We start from the raw sequence: 17,009 nt of genomic DNA on the forward strand, positions 1-17,009 counted from the left end.
TGTGGAATTGGGAAGTTCATTCCCAGGTCCCCTGGCAGATTAAGACAGGCTGGAGGGTGCAGGGAAAGGGGTGCTCCCTGCCTGGCCTATGTTCTGGATCCTGGCCATCTAAGTTCTGCCAAGAATCTTCTCTCCGTGGTCGTCCTGGGGGGACTGCTGAGTTTGAAGCAAGAGGATAGTAAATTATTCCCCCTCTCTGCAGAATCTGGGGTAGGAATTCCTAATCTGGCGGGAGTGGGGGGGTTCCTATAAGTTCACCTTTGGGCACGTGGGAGAAGACTCCTGACTCTGCTGCCTTCTCATGCTCTGGAGGTCTTCTAGAACACTCACTTTTCCCTTCATTTTTCCCAAGCACATCTAGGAATACTAATTAATTTGTGTATGCAACACATTTGAAAGCAGTGCTTATTGAACGCAAGTCAGTATTTAGGCACTGGGGGAAACTGTGGCCCTGTGCCTGTGAAGTTTATGTGCAGGGGGGAAGTCAGGTAGGAAAGAGTGAACAAACAAAGTCATTGTATGCGATGAGCCCTGTGAAGGACACCAAGAGAGAGGTGGGATTGGGGATAATGCAGGGAGGGTGTGTGGGGTTACTTTATGTTTCTAACTTTATTTTGTAGTAATTTTAGATTATTTAGATTCAGAGAAAATTGTTGCAAGAATTATTGCAAGAAACTTCCCATATACTCTTTACCCAGCTTTCCCTAATGATAACCATCTTACATAACCAAAGCACAGCATAATGACCAAAACCAGGAAATTGATATTGGTACGATATTATTAAGTACACTACAGACTTTTCTAGAATTTTGCCGATTTTCCAACTTATGTCCTTTTTCTGTTCCAGGATTCGATCCTGGATCCCACATCACATTTCACTGTTAGGTCTCCCTGATGTGCTCTGACCTGTAACAAGTGCTAAGCCATTCTTGTCTTTCATGCCCTTTCTTTTTTTTTTTTTTTTTTTAACATCTTTATTGGGGTATAATTGCTTTACAATGGTGTGTTAGTTTCTGCTTTATAACAAAGTGAATCAGTTATACATATACATATGTTCCCATATCTCTGCCCTCTTGCGTCTCCCTCCCTCCCACCCTCCCTATCCCACCCCTCCAGGCGGTCACAAAGCACAGAGCCGATATCCCTGTGCCATGCAGCTGCTTCCCACTAGCTATCTACCTTACGTTTGTTAGTGTGTATATGTCCATGACTCTCTCTCGCCCTGTCACAGCTCACCCTTCCCCCTCCCCGTATCCTCAAGTCCGTTCTCCAGTAGGTCTGTGTCTTTATTCCTGTCTTACCCCTACGTTCTTCATGACATTTTTTTTTCTTAAATTCCATATATATGTGCTAGCATACGGTATTTGTCTTTTTCTTTCTGACTTACTTCACTCTGTATGACAGACCCTAGGTCTATCCACCTCATTACAAACAGCTCAATTTCGTTTCTTTTTATGGCTGAGTAATATTCCATTGTATATATGTGCCACATCTTCTTTATCCATTCATCCGATGATGGGCTCTTAGGTTGTTTCCATCTCCGGGCTATTGTAAATAGAGATGCAATGAACATTTTGGTACATGACTCTTTTTGAATTTTGGTTTTCTCAGGGTATATGCCCAGTAGTGGGATTGCTGGGTCATATGGTAGTTCTATTTGTAGTTTTTTTAAGGAACTTCCATACTGTTCTCCATAGTGGCTGAACCGATTCACATTCCCACCAGCAGTGCAAGAGTGTTCCCTTTTCTCCACACACTCTCCAGCATTTATTGTTTCTAGGTTTTTTGATGATGGCCATTCTGACTGGTGTGAGATGATATCTCATTGTAGTTTTGATTTGCATTTCTCTAATGATTAATGATGTTGAGCATTCTTTCATGTGTTTGTTGGCAGTCTGTATATGTTCTTTGGAGAAATGTCTATTCAGGTCTTCTGCCCATTTTTGGATTGGGTTGTTTGTTTCTTTGTTATTGAGCTGCATGAGCTGCTTGTAAATTTTGGAGATTAATCCTTTGTCAGTTGCTTCATTTGCAAATATTTTCTCCCATTCTGAGGGTTGTCTTTTGGTCTTGTTTATGGTTTCCTTTGCTGTGCAAAAGCTTTTAAGTTTCATTAGGTCCCCTTTGTTTATTTTTGTTTTTACTTCCATTTCTCTAGGAGGAGGGTCCGAAAGGATCTTGCTGTGGTTTATGGCATAGAGTGTCCTGCCTGTGTTTTCCTCTAAGAGTTTGATAGTTTCTGTCACGCCCTTTCTTATGAAGAGCACTGGTCAGGTATTTTGTAGGCTGTCCCTCAATTTGGGTTTAGCTGATGCTTTCTCATTATTAAATTGAAGTTACGGATTTTGGAGAAATCCACCTCGGAATTGGTGTCCTCTTCTAAGCACGTCAAATTGGCTGATATAATGTCAATATGTATTATTACTAGCGATGTTAACTAATTCTTTGGTTAAGGTGGTATCTGCCAGGTATCTTCACTGTAATGTCATTATTTTTCTTTTGGAAATAATAACTATCTTTAGGGAGAGATTTTGAGATTTGCACGTATATTTCTCCTCAAACTTTTGCCCACTAATTTTAGCAATTATTACTGTAATGTCTGCAATAGTGATTTTCTATTTCCTTCTTTCCCTCTGCTTTTATTAACTGGAATTCTTTTGAAAGGAAGACTTGCCCTTCTTCCCATAATTATTCTGTTATTTATTTATATCATTATGGGCTCACGGATATTTCATTTATTCTGCGGGTTATAATCCAATACAATTGTTGCTCAGATTGTTCTAGCTTTGCCCATTGGGAGCATCTTTGGGTTGGCCCCTTGTCCCTTTGACATGCCCCCCCCATCCTTTCTTTGAGTACTTCCTAATTGTCTGGCACCACCAGATGCTCCAGGCCCATCTTTTGATTTCCCATTCCCCGCCACTGACATCAGTCCCTTCTCCAAGGAGCTCTGGTTCATTTCATTTACCATTTATAGAATGGGGATTTAAACACCAAGCTCTGAGCACAGGGTGTGCTCATTAAAATAAAGTGTCATGCTTTTAGGCGCTCTCAGTGGACAGAGCTAGGAAATATATGTGTGTATACTAACCCAGGCATAAACGCACATCTGTATTTATTTCTATTTTTTCTGGATATATCTATTTTAAAAATTGGAGTTATACCTTTAGTTCCAGTTCAGTGTGGGGTTACTTTATTTTTTTTTTAAATAAATTTATTTATTTTTGGCTGCATTGTGTCCTCCTTCCTGCACGTGGGCTTTCTCTAGTTACAGTGAGTGGGGGCTACCCTTCATTGCAGGGTGCATGGGCTTCTCATTGTGGTGGCTCCTTTGTTGTGGGGCACAGGCTCTAGATGCACGGGCTTCAGTAGTTGTGGCATGAGGTCTCAGTAGATGTGGCTTGCGGGCTTTAGAGCGCAGGCTCAGTAGTTGTGGCGCACAGGCTTAGCTGCTCCATGGCATGTGGGATCTTCCCGGATCAGGGCTCAAACCCGTGTCCCCTGCATTGGCAGGTGGATTCCCAACCACTGCGCCACCAAGGAAGCCCCCAGTGTGGGGTTACTTTAGATGTGGTACTTTGGAAAAATCTTTCCAGAAAGACACTCTAAGACTGGATCAAGCACTCGTGCATTGCTGGCAGGAACGCAAGATGGCATAATCCCTATGGAGCGGAATCCGGCAATATCTAGCAAAATTATACATGTTTTGACCCAAACATCTCATTTCTAAGAAATTGTCCCAAAGACACACTCACAAAAATACAAAAAGATGTACATACAAGACTATTTGTTATGACCCAATTTTGTAACTTGTTACGTTAAAAGACTGGAAACAACCCAAATGTCTATCAACAGAAGATGGAATAAATGAACCACGGTACCTCTTCATGATGGGGTGCTGAACAGCTGTAAATTAGAACAAAGAGATCATCTGTATTCTGCAATAAAGTGATCTCCAGGAGACAGTTTTTTTAAAGAGAACTAAGGTGAACAGTACAGATAATATACCTTTTATCTAAGAACAGATCAAAATACAAATATTATAAAAATGCATACACATCATAGCTACGTATATATGTAACTGTATTTTTAAAACGGAGATAAACTACAAACTAATAAATTAATTAAAAAATAGTTGGAGTGGGTGAAATAGGTGAAGGGGATTAAGAGATACAAATCTGCAGTTATCATAATAAATAAGTCATGGGGTGTAATATACAGCATAAAGAATACGGTCAATAATATTGCAATAGCTTTGTATGGGGGCAGATGGTTCCTAGACTTACAATGATCATTTCATAATGTGTGCACATGTCAAATCACTATGCAGTATACTTGAAACTAACATAATATTGTATGTCAACTATATTTCAACTTAAAAAATGTAGTTACCTTTTGCTGGAGGAAGAGAACAGAGACAGAGTGTAGGAGACAGGCGTGGAAGCCAGGCCTCTCTGAATGTCCCTTGCTTTGTAAATTTTGTAAATATTTCACATAAGTATAAAACAAGAATAATTCAAAATACAAAAACAAAGAGTAATACCTAAGACTAAAATGCAGAATAAAGTAAATAAATGGTGGGTATATTGAGTTGGTGGCTTACCCACACAGTGAGGAATTATTTCAAGTCATTTTCAAACAGAGTAATTTGACTGTATATCCCTAGTGGGATAGCTTAAGGACAAAATAAACTAAAAATAAATCTTAATTTTTCAGTAATCGTATTGCTATGATGACGTTATTCTACACCTATTACACGTGTAGGATATGTTTGATTATCATATTAATGTTGTTAGGACCAAATTATTCAGTGCAAAAGAAAATAGAAATATAAAATATAAAAAAAAGAATTTAAGTAAGTCTATAATCCTAAGCTTGAATTGGAAATATTAGTTTGAGGGATAGATTGGGAGTTTGGGATTGACATATACACACTGCTATATTTAAAATAGATAACCAACAAGGACCTACCGTATAGCACAGGGAACTCTGCTCAATATTCTGTAATAATATAAATGGGAAAAGAACTTGAAAAAGAATAGACACGTGTATGCATAACTGAATCACTTTGCTGTACACCTGACAATACTGTTAATCAACTATACTCCAATATAAAACAAAAATTAAAAAAAAGAAATATTGGGCTTCCCTGGTGGCGCAGTGGTTGAGAGTCCGCCTGCCGATGCAGGGGACACGGGTTCGTGCCCTGGTCCAGGAAGATCCCACATGCCACGGAGCGGCTGGGCCCGTGAGCCATGGCCGCTGAGCCTGCACATCCGGAGCCTGTACTCCGCAACGGGAGAGGCCACAGCAGTGAGAGGCCCACGTAGCGCAAAAAAAAAAAGAGAAATATTTGGGGACTTCCCTCGTGGTCCAGTGGTTAAGAATCCGCCTTCAAATGCAGGGAACGCAGGTTTGATCCTTGGTTGGGGAACTAAGATCCCACATGCCGCGGGGCAACTAAGTTCACTTGCACAACTACTGAGCATGCGGGCCACAAACAAAGAGGAGCCCGCGCGCCACAGCGGAGGATCCCACATGTCGCAATGAAGATCCCGCGTGGGGCAACTAAGACCTGATGCAGCCAAAACTAAAATAAATAAATAAATATTAAAAAAAAAAAGAAGAAATATTAGTTTGGGGAATTCCCTGGTGGTCCAGTGGTTAAGACTCCGCACTTCCAAACTCCGCACGGGTTTGATCCCTGATCAGGGAACTGAGATCCTGCATGCTGCCTGGCGCGGCCAAAATATAATAATTTTTTTTAAAAATGAAATATTTGTTTGAACTCATGATTTTTTTCTCTTAGAAAATACATATTCCCTAGCTCTGTCCACTGAAAAAGCCTAGAAATGGTGGCCAATGAGGGACAGTGGGGAGCTCTAACGCCCCGAGTGTAGTCTTAAATGATCAACTCCACCACAAGGCACCAGGGCTCTTAGAGAAATGACCCATTTCTGACCCAGGGCAGGAAATGCATAAGCACAGCCTGGAACATCTCATCCCAGAAGGCAAGGAAGCTCCCTGAACCTCCTAGGAGAGAGTTAAAAGTACTCTGAAGCTAACCTGAAGAGGCTTCATAATAGCCATGGAAGGGACAATTTGAGCATCAGAGAGAACTGTAATAGATTGAAAAGTATCACGTATATTAACATCCATTAGGTCATCAGCAGCAACATTGGTCATCTTTGGACAGAATTTCTCAAACTTGGCACTATTGACATTTTGGGCCAGATAATTCTTTGTTGTGGGTGATAATTCTTTGCTGTGGATGACTGTACAGTGTACTGTAGAATATTTAGTAGCATCCCTGGCCTCTGCACACTAGATGCCGGTGGCACCACCTTCCCTTCCCCAGCTGTGACAACCAAAAATGTCTCCAGATATTGCCAAATGTCTCCTGGGAGATTGAGAACCACCACCTTTGCAGAATGTTAGGAATCAATTCACTCTTCTAAACCCTAAATGAGGGAAATAAATAGTCAAGTCTGGAGGAGGAAGAAAAACCAGTCATGTGAAGAGGTGGTGGAAGAGCCTTCCAGGCAGATGGAACCACAAATGCAAAGGCCCTGAATCTTTGAGAAACATCCAGGAGGTCCACAGGGCTGGAATCTAGTGGTCCAGGGTCTAGGTGTCCAAGATGAGGCTGGAGTGAGAAGCAAGGCCAGTTCATGTACAATAAATCCTACTTCTCAGCCTTCAAGAATTCATCACAGTGATTCAAAGAAGTTCTGTGACCTAGGAAGAATTTAATAAAGTTCAACTCTTGCTGATGCTATGACACTTCATGACCCTGTGAGGTGGGTTGGAAGCCACTTGTAGTTTCTTGAAGCCAACAGAGACTCTTGACAGCCAGCTCCATTGAGATACCTGAGTGGTGAGGCATGGGCCCAGCACTGGGGACGCACGATGCCACTGCTGGTTCCACAGGTACCTTCTTTTCTACAAAGCTCCACTTGGGGAAGCAGTCAGAGTGTTTACTTTCTTAACCCCTTATTGTGGCTCTAGGAAAATAAGCAGTCTCAGACCCTCGGCCTTCTCCTCCAGCCTCTGATAAAATGGCCTCCAGATCCCACATTTGCAGAAAGAGCCTGCCGGGGGCACGAGGCAGCCTCCACCACCACGGCCACCATCCATGTTCTGCCTTCCCACGTCTGAGGGCTGCACCCTCCACACAGGCTAGATCTCTAGATGTCACACCCTGTATCCGCCAGCCTGACACCAATAAAGGCTTGGGCTATTTTTGTGCCCTGGACCAAATTTAGAGTCACTGAGACAACCCAAATCTGTCTTGTTTCTGACTAAAATTTATCTTGTTTCAAAAGACACCCTCTTCTTCCAGTTCAGCATGCCTATTAAGAGAATGGAATCTGCTTCCCTGGTGGTCCAGTGGTTAAGACTACGCGCTTCCACTGCAGGGGGCTTGGGTTCGATCCCCGGTTGGGGAACTAAGATCCCGCATGCTGCACGGCACAGCCAAAAAAAAAAAAGAAAAAAAAAAACGAATCTTTTGACAGCCACCTATGGACTGGGAGAAAATATTTGCAAATGATGGGACCAATAAGGGCTTAATTTCCAAAATATATAAACAGCTCATACAATTCAATAACACACACACACAAAAAGCAACAAACAACCCAATCAAAAAAATGGGAAGAATACCTAAATAGACATTTCTCCAAAGAAGACATACATCCAATAGACACATGAAAAAATAATCGTCATCACTAATTATTAGAGAAATACAAATCAAAACTACAATGCAGTACCACCTCACACTGGTCAGAATGGCCATCATTAAAAAGTCTACAAATAATAAATGCTGGAGAGGGTGTGGAGAAAAGGGAACCCTCCTGCACTGTTGGTGGGAATGTAAATTGGTGCAGCCACTGTGGAAAACAGTATGGAGATTCCTCAAAAACTAAAAATAGAACTACCATATGATCCAGCAATTCTCTTCTTAGGCATATATCCAGACAAAACTATAATCTGAAAAGATACATGCACCCCTATATCCACAGCAGCACTATTTACAATAGCCAAGACATGGAAACAACCTAAATGTCTATCAACAGATGAACGGATACAGAAGATGAAGTATATATATATATAAAAAAGAACAAAATAATGCCATTACAGCAACATGGATGGACCTAAACATTATCATACTAAGTGAAGTAAGTCAGAAAGAGAAAGACAAACACCACATCACTTATACGTTGACTCTAAAATATGACACAAATGAACTTATCTATGACACAGACTCACAGACATAGAGAATAGATTTGTGGTTGCCAAGGGGGCGTGGGGGAGGGAAGGATTGGGAGTTTGGGATTAGCAGATGTAGACTATTATATATAGGATGGATAAACAGCAAGGTCCTACTGTATAGCACAGGGAACTATATTCAACGTCTGTGATAAACTATAATGGAAAAGAATATAAAAAGAATATATATAACTGAATCACTTTGCTGTACAGCAGAAATTACCACAACATTGTAAATCAATTATACTTCAATAAAATTTTTAGAAAGAGAGACAGAATGGCATCTTCTGATCTGACAGTCCTTCCTGCCCTCAAACCCTTCCCCAGCCCCTCAGGGCCCATGGGAGGGTCTTACGCTTGGCTCTGCTGTCCAGCCTCCGCCCGTCACCCACACAGGCTGGCCCTGCCCATCCTCACGGCCTCCTGGGCCTTCTGGTGCCAACACCCTCCCCCTGGAGTCCCTCCTCAAAGCCGCTCTCTCCGGGGTTGCCCCATCCCGCCAAGTATAAAGGCTACTTTCTTCTCGGTCCAGCTGTGAAAGCCCCCTTGCCCGCCTCTGAGCCCACACACATCAGCCTGCCGGTCTCTCCCTGTCCCTGTCCCGGGGGTCCCCGTCCCTGGTTCTTCTGCCCTCTGGACGGTGACCACTTTGAGGACACAGACTGAACAATGTGGGGTGGAAACGGGAGGCCTCAGCAGTCTGCTCATCCCAGGGGCCCAGAGAGGGGAGGCCCGGCCCCTCATCTCAAGGGCTCCTGGTCCCCAGGACAGCGGCTCAGCATCCAGCAGCGCAGCCCCTGGGCTGGGGCGTCCTGCTGGTCTGGGAGTGGCTTCCACGTCACCGAGGGTTTCCAACCCAAGCCACCCATGTTCTCACTTTACTGTGGGACTCGCCTCCGTTCACGGCCTGGCCCCCGAGGTGGAGGACAGGCTCCCTCGGGGCCCCGGAGGCGGATGGGCTGGACCCGTCTGGCTGGTCCTGCCGGTAACAAGGCCGAGGGGCCCCTCAGACCTAAGGAAACACCATGGGTCTCCGCAGCCCGTGCGGGTGTCAAGTGAGCTGCAGAATACATCACCCTCCGGTTCTGCCCCTTCAGGGCTTCCTCCCGCCCAGGAATCTCAGCCCTGCCCAGAGCAGGCCCCCCCGCTTCACTCCTGGGGGTATTTTTAGTCAGTTCTCATTACTGACTTTTTCAAGAGCTGTTTCCATAAATGGCTCTGTGCTTATAATTACTGGTCCAGGCCTCGGCCGGCTTCAGAGCCCAAATTAAAAGGGAACAACCTGCCCACTGCACCACATCAAGCCCGCCAAGGCCAAACATAGATCCAAGGAGATGTGAGCAAGAAGGATGCGGTTCCTCCAGTTCAAACCCAGGAAAGGCCTGAACTGTGGGGCTTTCCAGAAGGACGTGGTCACGGTGACACATCCCCTCTCTCCCGTGGGGAATGGGTGCCCGTGACGAGTGGCGGGTGTCCTCCCACCCTGTGCCTCAGCCCTGGAGGAGCCCCATCAGTGGGCAGGGAGGATGGGGGACACATTCTTTTGTGGGAGCTGGAAAGGGCTTCGTGGCAACCCTGCGTAGATGGGAAACTGAGGCCCAGAGGGGCAGAGACTTGCTGGGGTCACGTGTCAAGTTAGGGGCCCTTCACGTGGACTTGCAGACTTGGAGCCCATATAAAATGAGTGGCCCTGGACTACCTCTGGGTGGCAATTCTGAGATGGGGGGCGGGTCACCTGTTCACAAGATTCTTCCATCAACAGGTACCTGAGAGGTGGCCTGCTGAGGCCACTGTCCCCCAGGCAGGGCCCTGCGGGGACTCGGGTCCCAGGGGAGGGACAGGGTGATCTGCAAAGACGGGGAGGCTGGCCCTGCTTCTGTGCCACCTGCCAGGCCCAGCCTCCTCCGCCTGGCTCTGGGCACTCCCTGCTTTCCCGCCGCCTTCCTCGTTCCCTCAACTTCGCCAGGCTGCCCTGTGGCCATGCGGGGGCGGGGGGTGCAGTCTGGGGGTTGCCGTGAGACGCATATTTGGTCCCTGTTCTCAGGTTATTCATGGTTTCATGGGGAGTAGCAGAAAGAGGGGTTAGATGTGCCCCCAGATCAGATAGGCAGAATCCTAAGGAATCCAGACGAGCAAGGCTGAGGGCTCTAAGCATGGAAGGAGTCTGTCTCTTCGGAGGAGGAGCAGTGGGAGGAGTGAGGCTTATGGAAAACCCTGCCCATCCCTTTTAAAAGAAGAAATGGGGGTGAGTATATTCTATGCAGAGGGTCCAATGTGAGCAAAGGCACGGAAGTCGGACGCAATATATCAGCTCCCATTTATTATTCTCCTACCGTGTGGCAGGCATGAGGCTGGCCTGACTGCATGTTTCACTTAGTCCTACACAACCCTGGGAGGTAGCCCTTATGAACCTTGTTTTAAAGGTGAGGAAATGACGTGCAGAGACTTTAAAATGAAACTGTGTGATGTCTCACAGCTCCCCAGTGGCAGAGTCAGGATGAAAATCCAGGTTTAATATATCCACAGAGGAATGTGTACAAGCACGTCCAGATAGCTTTATGAACAACCAAAAACTGGAAACAACCCAAATGTCCCTTAATAAGAATGGTTTGCAATGCAAACAACTCACTTATATGAGAAAAACATACATAACAAAAGCATGGATGAATGTCAAGAAAATATGTTGTGTGAAAGACTAGACCCAGAGTAGGGAATGTATGATTCCATTCGCACGAAGTTCAAGAACAGATCAAAGGAATGTTTCGTGATAGAAATCAGAAAGTGGCTGCCTGAGGAGGCTGGCTGGTAGAAATAGGGTTCCCAGGGGCACTTGTGTTATATGTTCCTCCGTGGTCTGAAGTTTGTACAATGAGCATGCGTTATTTGTAAACCCCAAAGCAATAAAGACACTTTAAAAACAGGATTCTCAGTTTACAACACACATTCAACACAGTCACATTCAGTGGCATGTACTGCACCTAACGATGGCCCCTGGACTTGGGGGAGAGGACACTTCGGTGTAGGACAAGAGCAGAAGATGTGCAGGCAGGGAACTGACCAGCTGTGTGGCCTTGGGAAAACCACCTAGCTTCTCTGAGCCTCACTGTCCTCTTATTAAACAAAGATGTGACAGTAAATGTGAGATGAAATGAAAGGACAGACATGGAGGTTCTGGGCATGTGGTCATCACTGGGTGTCATCTCACACAATCCCTGAACAGCCCCTAGGGCGGGTACCATGAGTATCTCCATTTTACAGAGGAGGAGACTGAGGTTCCTAGAGGTGGACTGAAAATCCAGATCACACTGAGAGTAGTGGGTGGAGTCATGATGCAAATTCTGTTGAGTCCCAGGTCAGAACCCCCAGCCCAGTCCTGCCTGCCCTCCCACTGTCCATCCGCTCCCGGTTTCCAGAGAGAGGCGTCACTGTCTAGACCACGTGACAATCACCTTGTGGCTGATGTACTGTTATCTGTCTCTCTCTCCCACTGGAAGGTCAGCTCCACAAGGGGGGACTTAGTTTCATTCCCTGTTATATTCCAGGAACTAGAAGGGAGCCTGGCATAGAGCAGGTACTACATGACAATTTGTGGAGTGAATTCAGGAAAATATGCAAGAATTGCTTACTAAAGAACCAAAGAAAGTGACCCTGGGGCTCACGGAGGTGAAGGTCAGGGGGCTGAGCAGGACCCGGGCCAGGTCCCTCGCTCGCACTGAGCCCTGCGTCTCCCGAATCCAACAGCCTCAGCTCATCCCCACCCGTGTCCTCAGCCACCCAGGATCACGGGAGTGAATTAGTCCAGTCCAGGGAAGGGTCAGGACAAAAGTGAAGACGGCCCATCCAGTTCTGACTACACTTCTGCCTGCAGTGCTGTTTGTGCCTCAGTTTCTCACTCTAGAGCATGGGCACCTGGTGCTCCAAGGAGAGGATGCGGAGAAGGGCTCAGGAGGAACATGCAGAGGTGGCCTCTGCTGCCTCATTCCTCCCTCAGGGCTGGCTGGGCCGGCTGAGGCCCTTGGGGGTCCAGCCAGTCACACCGAGCCGGGCGGAGGGATGGGCGGTGGTGTGAGAAGCTGCCTCCGAGGAGCCACAGGGCCGGAGCTGGGAGGCACCTCGTTTTTCTGACACCATCGCTGTGGACTGGACAGGAAAGCAGAGGCCCAGAGAAGGGAAGGGATGTGGCTCGGGACGTGCAGGAGTCCACAGCAGGCCCAGGAAGGACAAGAACCTGGGCGCTGCCTCCCAGATCAGGGCCCCCTCCCCTGAGCTCAGGCGGCACCAGGGACAGGCTCCGTCTGCTCCTCGAGGGCGCCGGCCCCGTCACTGTGTCCTGGCCAAGGGGAGCCAAGAGTCCACAGGCAGAGATCGACAGGCAGGCCAGGCAGGGCCCAGCTCTGACCGCAGCCCTGGCCCCCAACACAGGCCCTGTCAGTCACGACACGGCTCCTAAAGCATCTGCTCAAAAGCAGAGGCCTGACCCCTGGACGGCAGGCCCAGGCCTCTGGGTCCTACAGGTGCCACCTACGGTCAGGGCCCCGGCAAGCACCAGGCCCGGCTGGCTTCTCAGGAGCTGATGAGGCCAATAGCAGAGGTGGAGCTGGAGCCAACAGGTGTGGGAGCCTCGGCGTGGGTGCTGATGCCACAGCGACTCTGCTATTAGACTCCACGGTGGTTCAGGGGCCGCTGACCTTCAGGGGCCTGGAGCCAGGGCCTCCAAAGGAGGAAACAATCCTGGTAGGTTCTAATCCCCCACATCAGCCTAGCTAATTACCAGTTAAAACTACTCGAACTGAAGGAGTTTTACTAGTGCAATTAGTACGTGAGAATAAAGAAGGCCCTCAGACAGCTGGCTGGACTGCCCACAGGCCAGGCTTCCACTGAACAAAGATCTGCTTGTTAATCCACAGCGTCAGAGGCCTTAGATCTTCAAGAAACACACAGAGGTGGTGTGGGAAGAAACTGGGATTTGGAATCCACAGCCTGGATGATGCCATGGATGTGCTGTGTGACCCTGGGTTGGTTATTTAACCTCTCTGAGCCCATGAAATGAGGCTGGTAAAACAGCTTCACAAGTTGCTGCATGGGTGAAATGAGTATTTATAGGACTATGGAACTTCAAATGCTAGTTTTTATTCAAAAACAAATAGAAACACCTTTGGCTGACTTTAAAAATCTGTTTCTGGGTTTCACATGTCTATAAGACATGTGGGGACATTTCCATCACATCCACACCAAGGCTGAGCAGCAGCTGGGAGGGTCTGGTATCAGCACTGACCAGGGCCAGGTTCACCCTAAAAAGGGGGCTGACTTTCTGCCCCTCCCCCTCTATCAACCTATCACACAACAACTCTGAGGATGGATCACCAGGAGCCCCATTTTACAAGCAGAGATCTGAGGCTCAGAGAGGGCAAGGGACTTCCCTAAGATCACAGAGCAGAAGCTGGAGGGCAACCAGGGCAGAAGCTGGAGGGCAACCTCCTGAGCTCAGGGTGCTGCTCGACTCACAGCAGCAGCTCCCACCAGGGCTGTGCACCCCTTGCCCCAGGGGATGCTGAGGGAAGAGGGACATGGGCTAGGCGGTGACTCACTCAGATGGACGGCTCCCCTGGAGGCATTCTCAGGGTGACTGCATCCACAGCTCTTCTTGGTCCTGAGCCCGGGGTCAGCTTGCCCCCAGCACGGAGCTCCAGCCCCAGTTCCACATGTGGTCGCCTCTGTCCCAAGTCCCCACCCCTGCCCTCTAACCAGGAAGGTGGCATCTAGAACCCGCCAGCCCAAGTCCTGTGCCTGTCACTGGGCTCTCCGCAGAGGTTAACAGCTGCCACCTGCTGCTCGCTCCCCCACCTGAGCCCATCACAAGCTCTGGTTTGGGGGGGACGGGCCTCATTTAGGCAAATGGCTGAAGACCCACAAAACTTACTGTCACTCTGACCCCTGGGTTCCTCTGCCGAAATCCCTCTGAAAGCTCTCTCCACCTTGAAAGCCTGCCCTCCTGACACAGAAACGTCACCTCCTTGAGCACTGGATGGAGGGCCAAACAACCTGGGCCTGTCCTGGCTTGGCCACATAGAGGCCACATTGTCCTGAGCAAGACACTGCCTCTCTGAGCCTCCCTGTCCTCATCTGGGAGATGGGGATGAATATCATGTCGCTAACAGGGTTGTTGGGAGGGTTAAGAGCGGTGCTGTACGTGAAGGGAGGCTGGTGACCATGGCAAGGGTCCTCTCCCTGCTCTGGGTCCCACAGCTCTCCCCACCTGGGGCTGAGCTGTAGTCCTTGGGTCCCCAGGTCCATCCTAGTGTCTGCCTCAGCCCAGACTCCTGCCCCTCACTGGCCACAGACAGGAGGCAAAGCAGGTGGGTGACATATGTTCATGAATGTAGATTAAAGAGAGTTTAGTAATGGAAAACGTTATCTTTGAGAACTTTAAGGGTAAATGGCTCCACGATTTGGAGTATAATTTCTGCAGAGAGGAAAAGCTGGGCTTTACGTGGGAGAACAAAGAGGGTCCAAGCTGCCCATCAGGTCATTCAATGGCCTGGACACTCATTCCATGACAAGCCAAGTCCCGGGTGTGAGCCCAGGGTGACAAGACCACAGTCCCTGCCCCGCTGAGCTCAGAGTCTACTCCTTCCCCACCGTCCCACCCCGCAGCAGCACCCCACCCCTAGGTGGCCCAGGGAAGAGGCTGCTGTGGACTCAGAACATCTGGGTCCTCATCTCTACTCTGGTGCTTTGATGATGTGACCAGGGTTTTCCACGCTGAACTTTGTCCCTCTCTTCAGTACCGCCCTTATCAACGGGACAGCATCACAGCCTCTGTTTACTCATCTGCCTCCCTTCCCAGGACCAGACTGTCTTCCTGGCACTGCCCGCGTCCACCCGACACTACATGAATCTTACCATCGGGTGTGTTTGGCCGCGGGTGAATGTACGCCTCTGGGACTCACATCCCTCATCTGTCCCTGCTGGATAAGCAGCTCACCAACCCCCACCTCCCTGAGACTTCGCTGCCCTGACCCGGGTGGTTTACCCTCCTGCGGTACCTTGTCCACGACAAGGTGATTCCCCGTTCCCAGCAGGGCGCTCGCCCTGCCCGAGGTGGCGCACACGCCCCTGCAGCCCGCGCTCAGCCTCCGAGGGGCCCCTCGGCCAGCCGTCCCCCACGCGCCTTCTCGCGGGGTCGCCGCCGCCCACCCCGGGCCCGCTCTCACCCATGTTGACGAAGCTCATGACCAGGTCGGCGCGGCCCAGGCGCCGCTCGGGGGTCCCGCCGTCCTCCTCGTCGTCGCCGGCCATGGCGCGATACAGGTCCAGCATGAAGAGCGGCGCGGACGCGGGCAGCCGGGCGGCGGCGGGCGGCGCGCGGGGCCGGGGCCGCCCGGGCAGCCGGAGCACCGCCAGGATCTCGCGCTGCAGATCGCGGCGCTCGCGCGGGCCCAGGCGCCGTTGCGGGCAGCCGGGCGAGGGGCGCGGGCCAGAGGCGCCGCCGCCGCTCAGCGCGCACAGCGCCAGGCCCAGTAGCCAGAGCGGCCCGGGGCGCGCGGCCATGGCGGGACCCGGGCGGCCTCACCGCGCGCGCATCCGCTCCCGGCCGGGCCCGGGGCTGGGGCCGCCCCGACGGCGAGCGGCGGGCCGGGCTTGGGGCCGGCGGGACGGGGCGGGCGTCGCCCGCGAACGCAGCGCGGTCCCTAGAGCGCCCGGCCCGCGGCGCCTGTCGTGGCTCCGGGTAGTCGGATGGGGCCGCACCTCCTCGGGCAAGGGCTCCTCCGGGGACCGGGGACCGTCGGCTAGTCTGTCTGTGCCGCCGCGCCAGACAGTCCAGCTGCTGCCGAGGCAGCTCAGCTCAGAGGCGGAGAGCGAGCTCCCGCCGGGCTCCGGGAGGCGCGGACCCTCAGTCTGTGCCGCACGCCCCGGGTCGAGGTGGCCTCTCTCAGTCCAACTTGCAGCCGTCGGGTCCCGCCCCCTCCGGACCCGACCAATGGGGGCACAGCGGCGGGACCAAGGACGCGGAACAGACGCCCCAGGAAGGGGCTCTGGATGCCAGGTGTTGGCGACCTGAGATGCGACCCGCTGGTAGGTGGTCGGCGAGGAATCCCTAGCCCAGCCGTCGGGGGCCTCGAGGTCGTCCTGGGCTCCCCTCCCGCCGCTGGCCGCGCTGTCGGGCGGGCGCGGGGACTCGGCCTGGGGACCCAGGGTAGCGGAGCGGTTCGGGGAGATCGGACCTTGCCCTCCCGCGGGGCGTGTCCTTGGTCATCCTGCCCGGGTGGCATCCCAACTCTCGGTCCGGCCCGAGGACTGACCCCGCAGCCCCTCCTGGTGCACGAGTGTCGCTCCAGGACCGAAAATGCCTCAGTCGGGTCTAGAGGTAGAGGGGCCCCGCGGGTGACAGGCAGGCCCGAGACTGGGGCGCATCCCTCTGCTAGCAGCCGGGCCCGGGTTCCCAGCCACCGCAGCTCCTCGCCGGCCTCTTGGTGCCTTCTCCGCAGTCCCCTTGCGTGCACCTTTGGGAACTCTTTCCCGGACACCTGACGCCGGCTCCGTCACTGCTCCTGGCGCGCCCACCCGCCTGGTTTCCGCGCGCTCCCGGCTGGCGCCTCCGGCGCGCCGCCCCGGCAGCTCCAGCAGCAGCACTGCCACCGCTAGGTCTGGCTGGGCGCCCTTCGGATCCCGGTGCGCGCTGGATACGCGCACCCGCTTCCCGCCTCCCGCCGGTCAAGGAGCTGTGGTGCCCTTCCTGA

At 50.7% G+C, this 17,009-nt stretch overlaps 1 protein-coding gene across 2 annotated transcripts in view; it reads right to left on the bottom strand.

The window, feature by feature from the left end:
- Positions 1-15,819, bottom strand: part of BMP8A (bone morphogenetic protein 8a) — a 37,417-nt gene extending 21,598 nt beyond the window's left edge. For both annotated transcript variants that reach the window (XM_022575334.3, XM_089895573.1), the window contains exon 1: positions 15,483-15,819. In XM_022575334.3, the coding sequence (XP_022431042.3) occupies positions 15,483-15,819 (337 nt within the window). The remainder of the gene's footprint in view (positions 1-15,482) is intronic.
- Between the last annotated feature and the right edge of the window lie 1,190 nt (positions 15,820-17,009).

This window comes from Delphinapterus leucas, chromosome 1, assembly GCF_059928025.1.
Source record: "Delphinapterus leucas isolate spDelLeu-1000000601 "Yukka" chromosome 1, BTC_Dleu_Yukka2, whole genome shotgun sequence".
Lineage (NCBI taxonomy): Eukaryota > Metazoa > Chordata > Mammalia > Artiodactyla > Monodontidae > Delphinapterus > Delphinapterus leucas.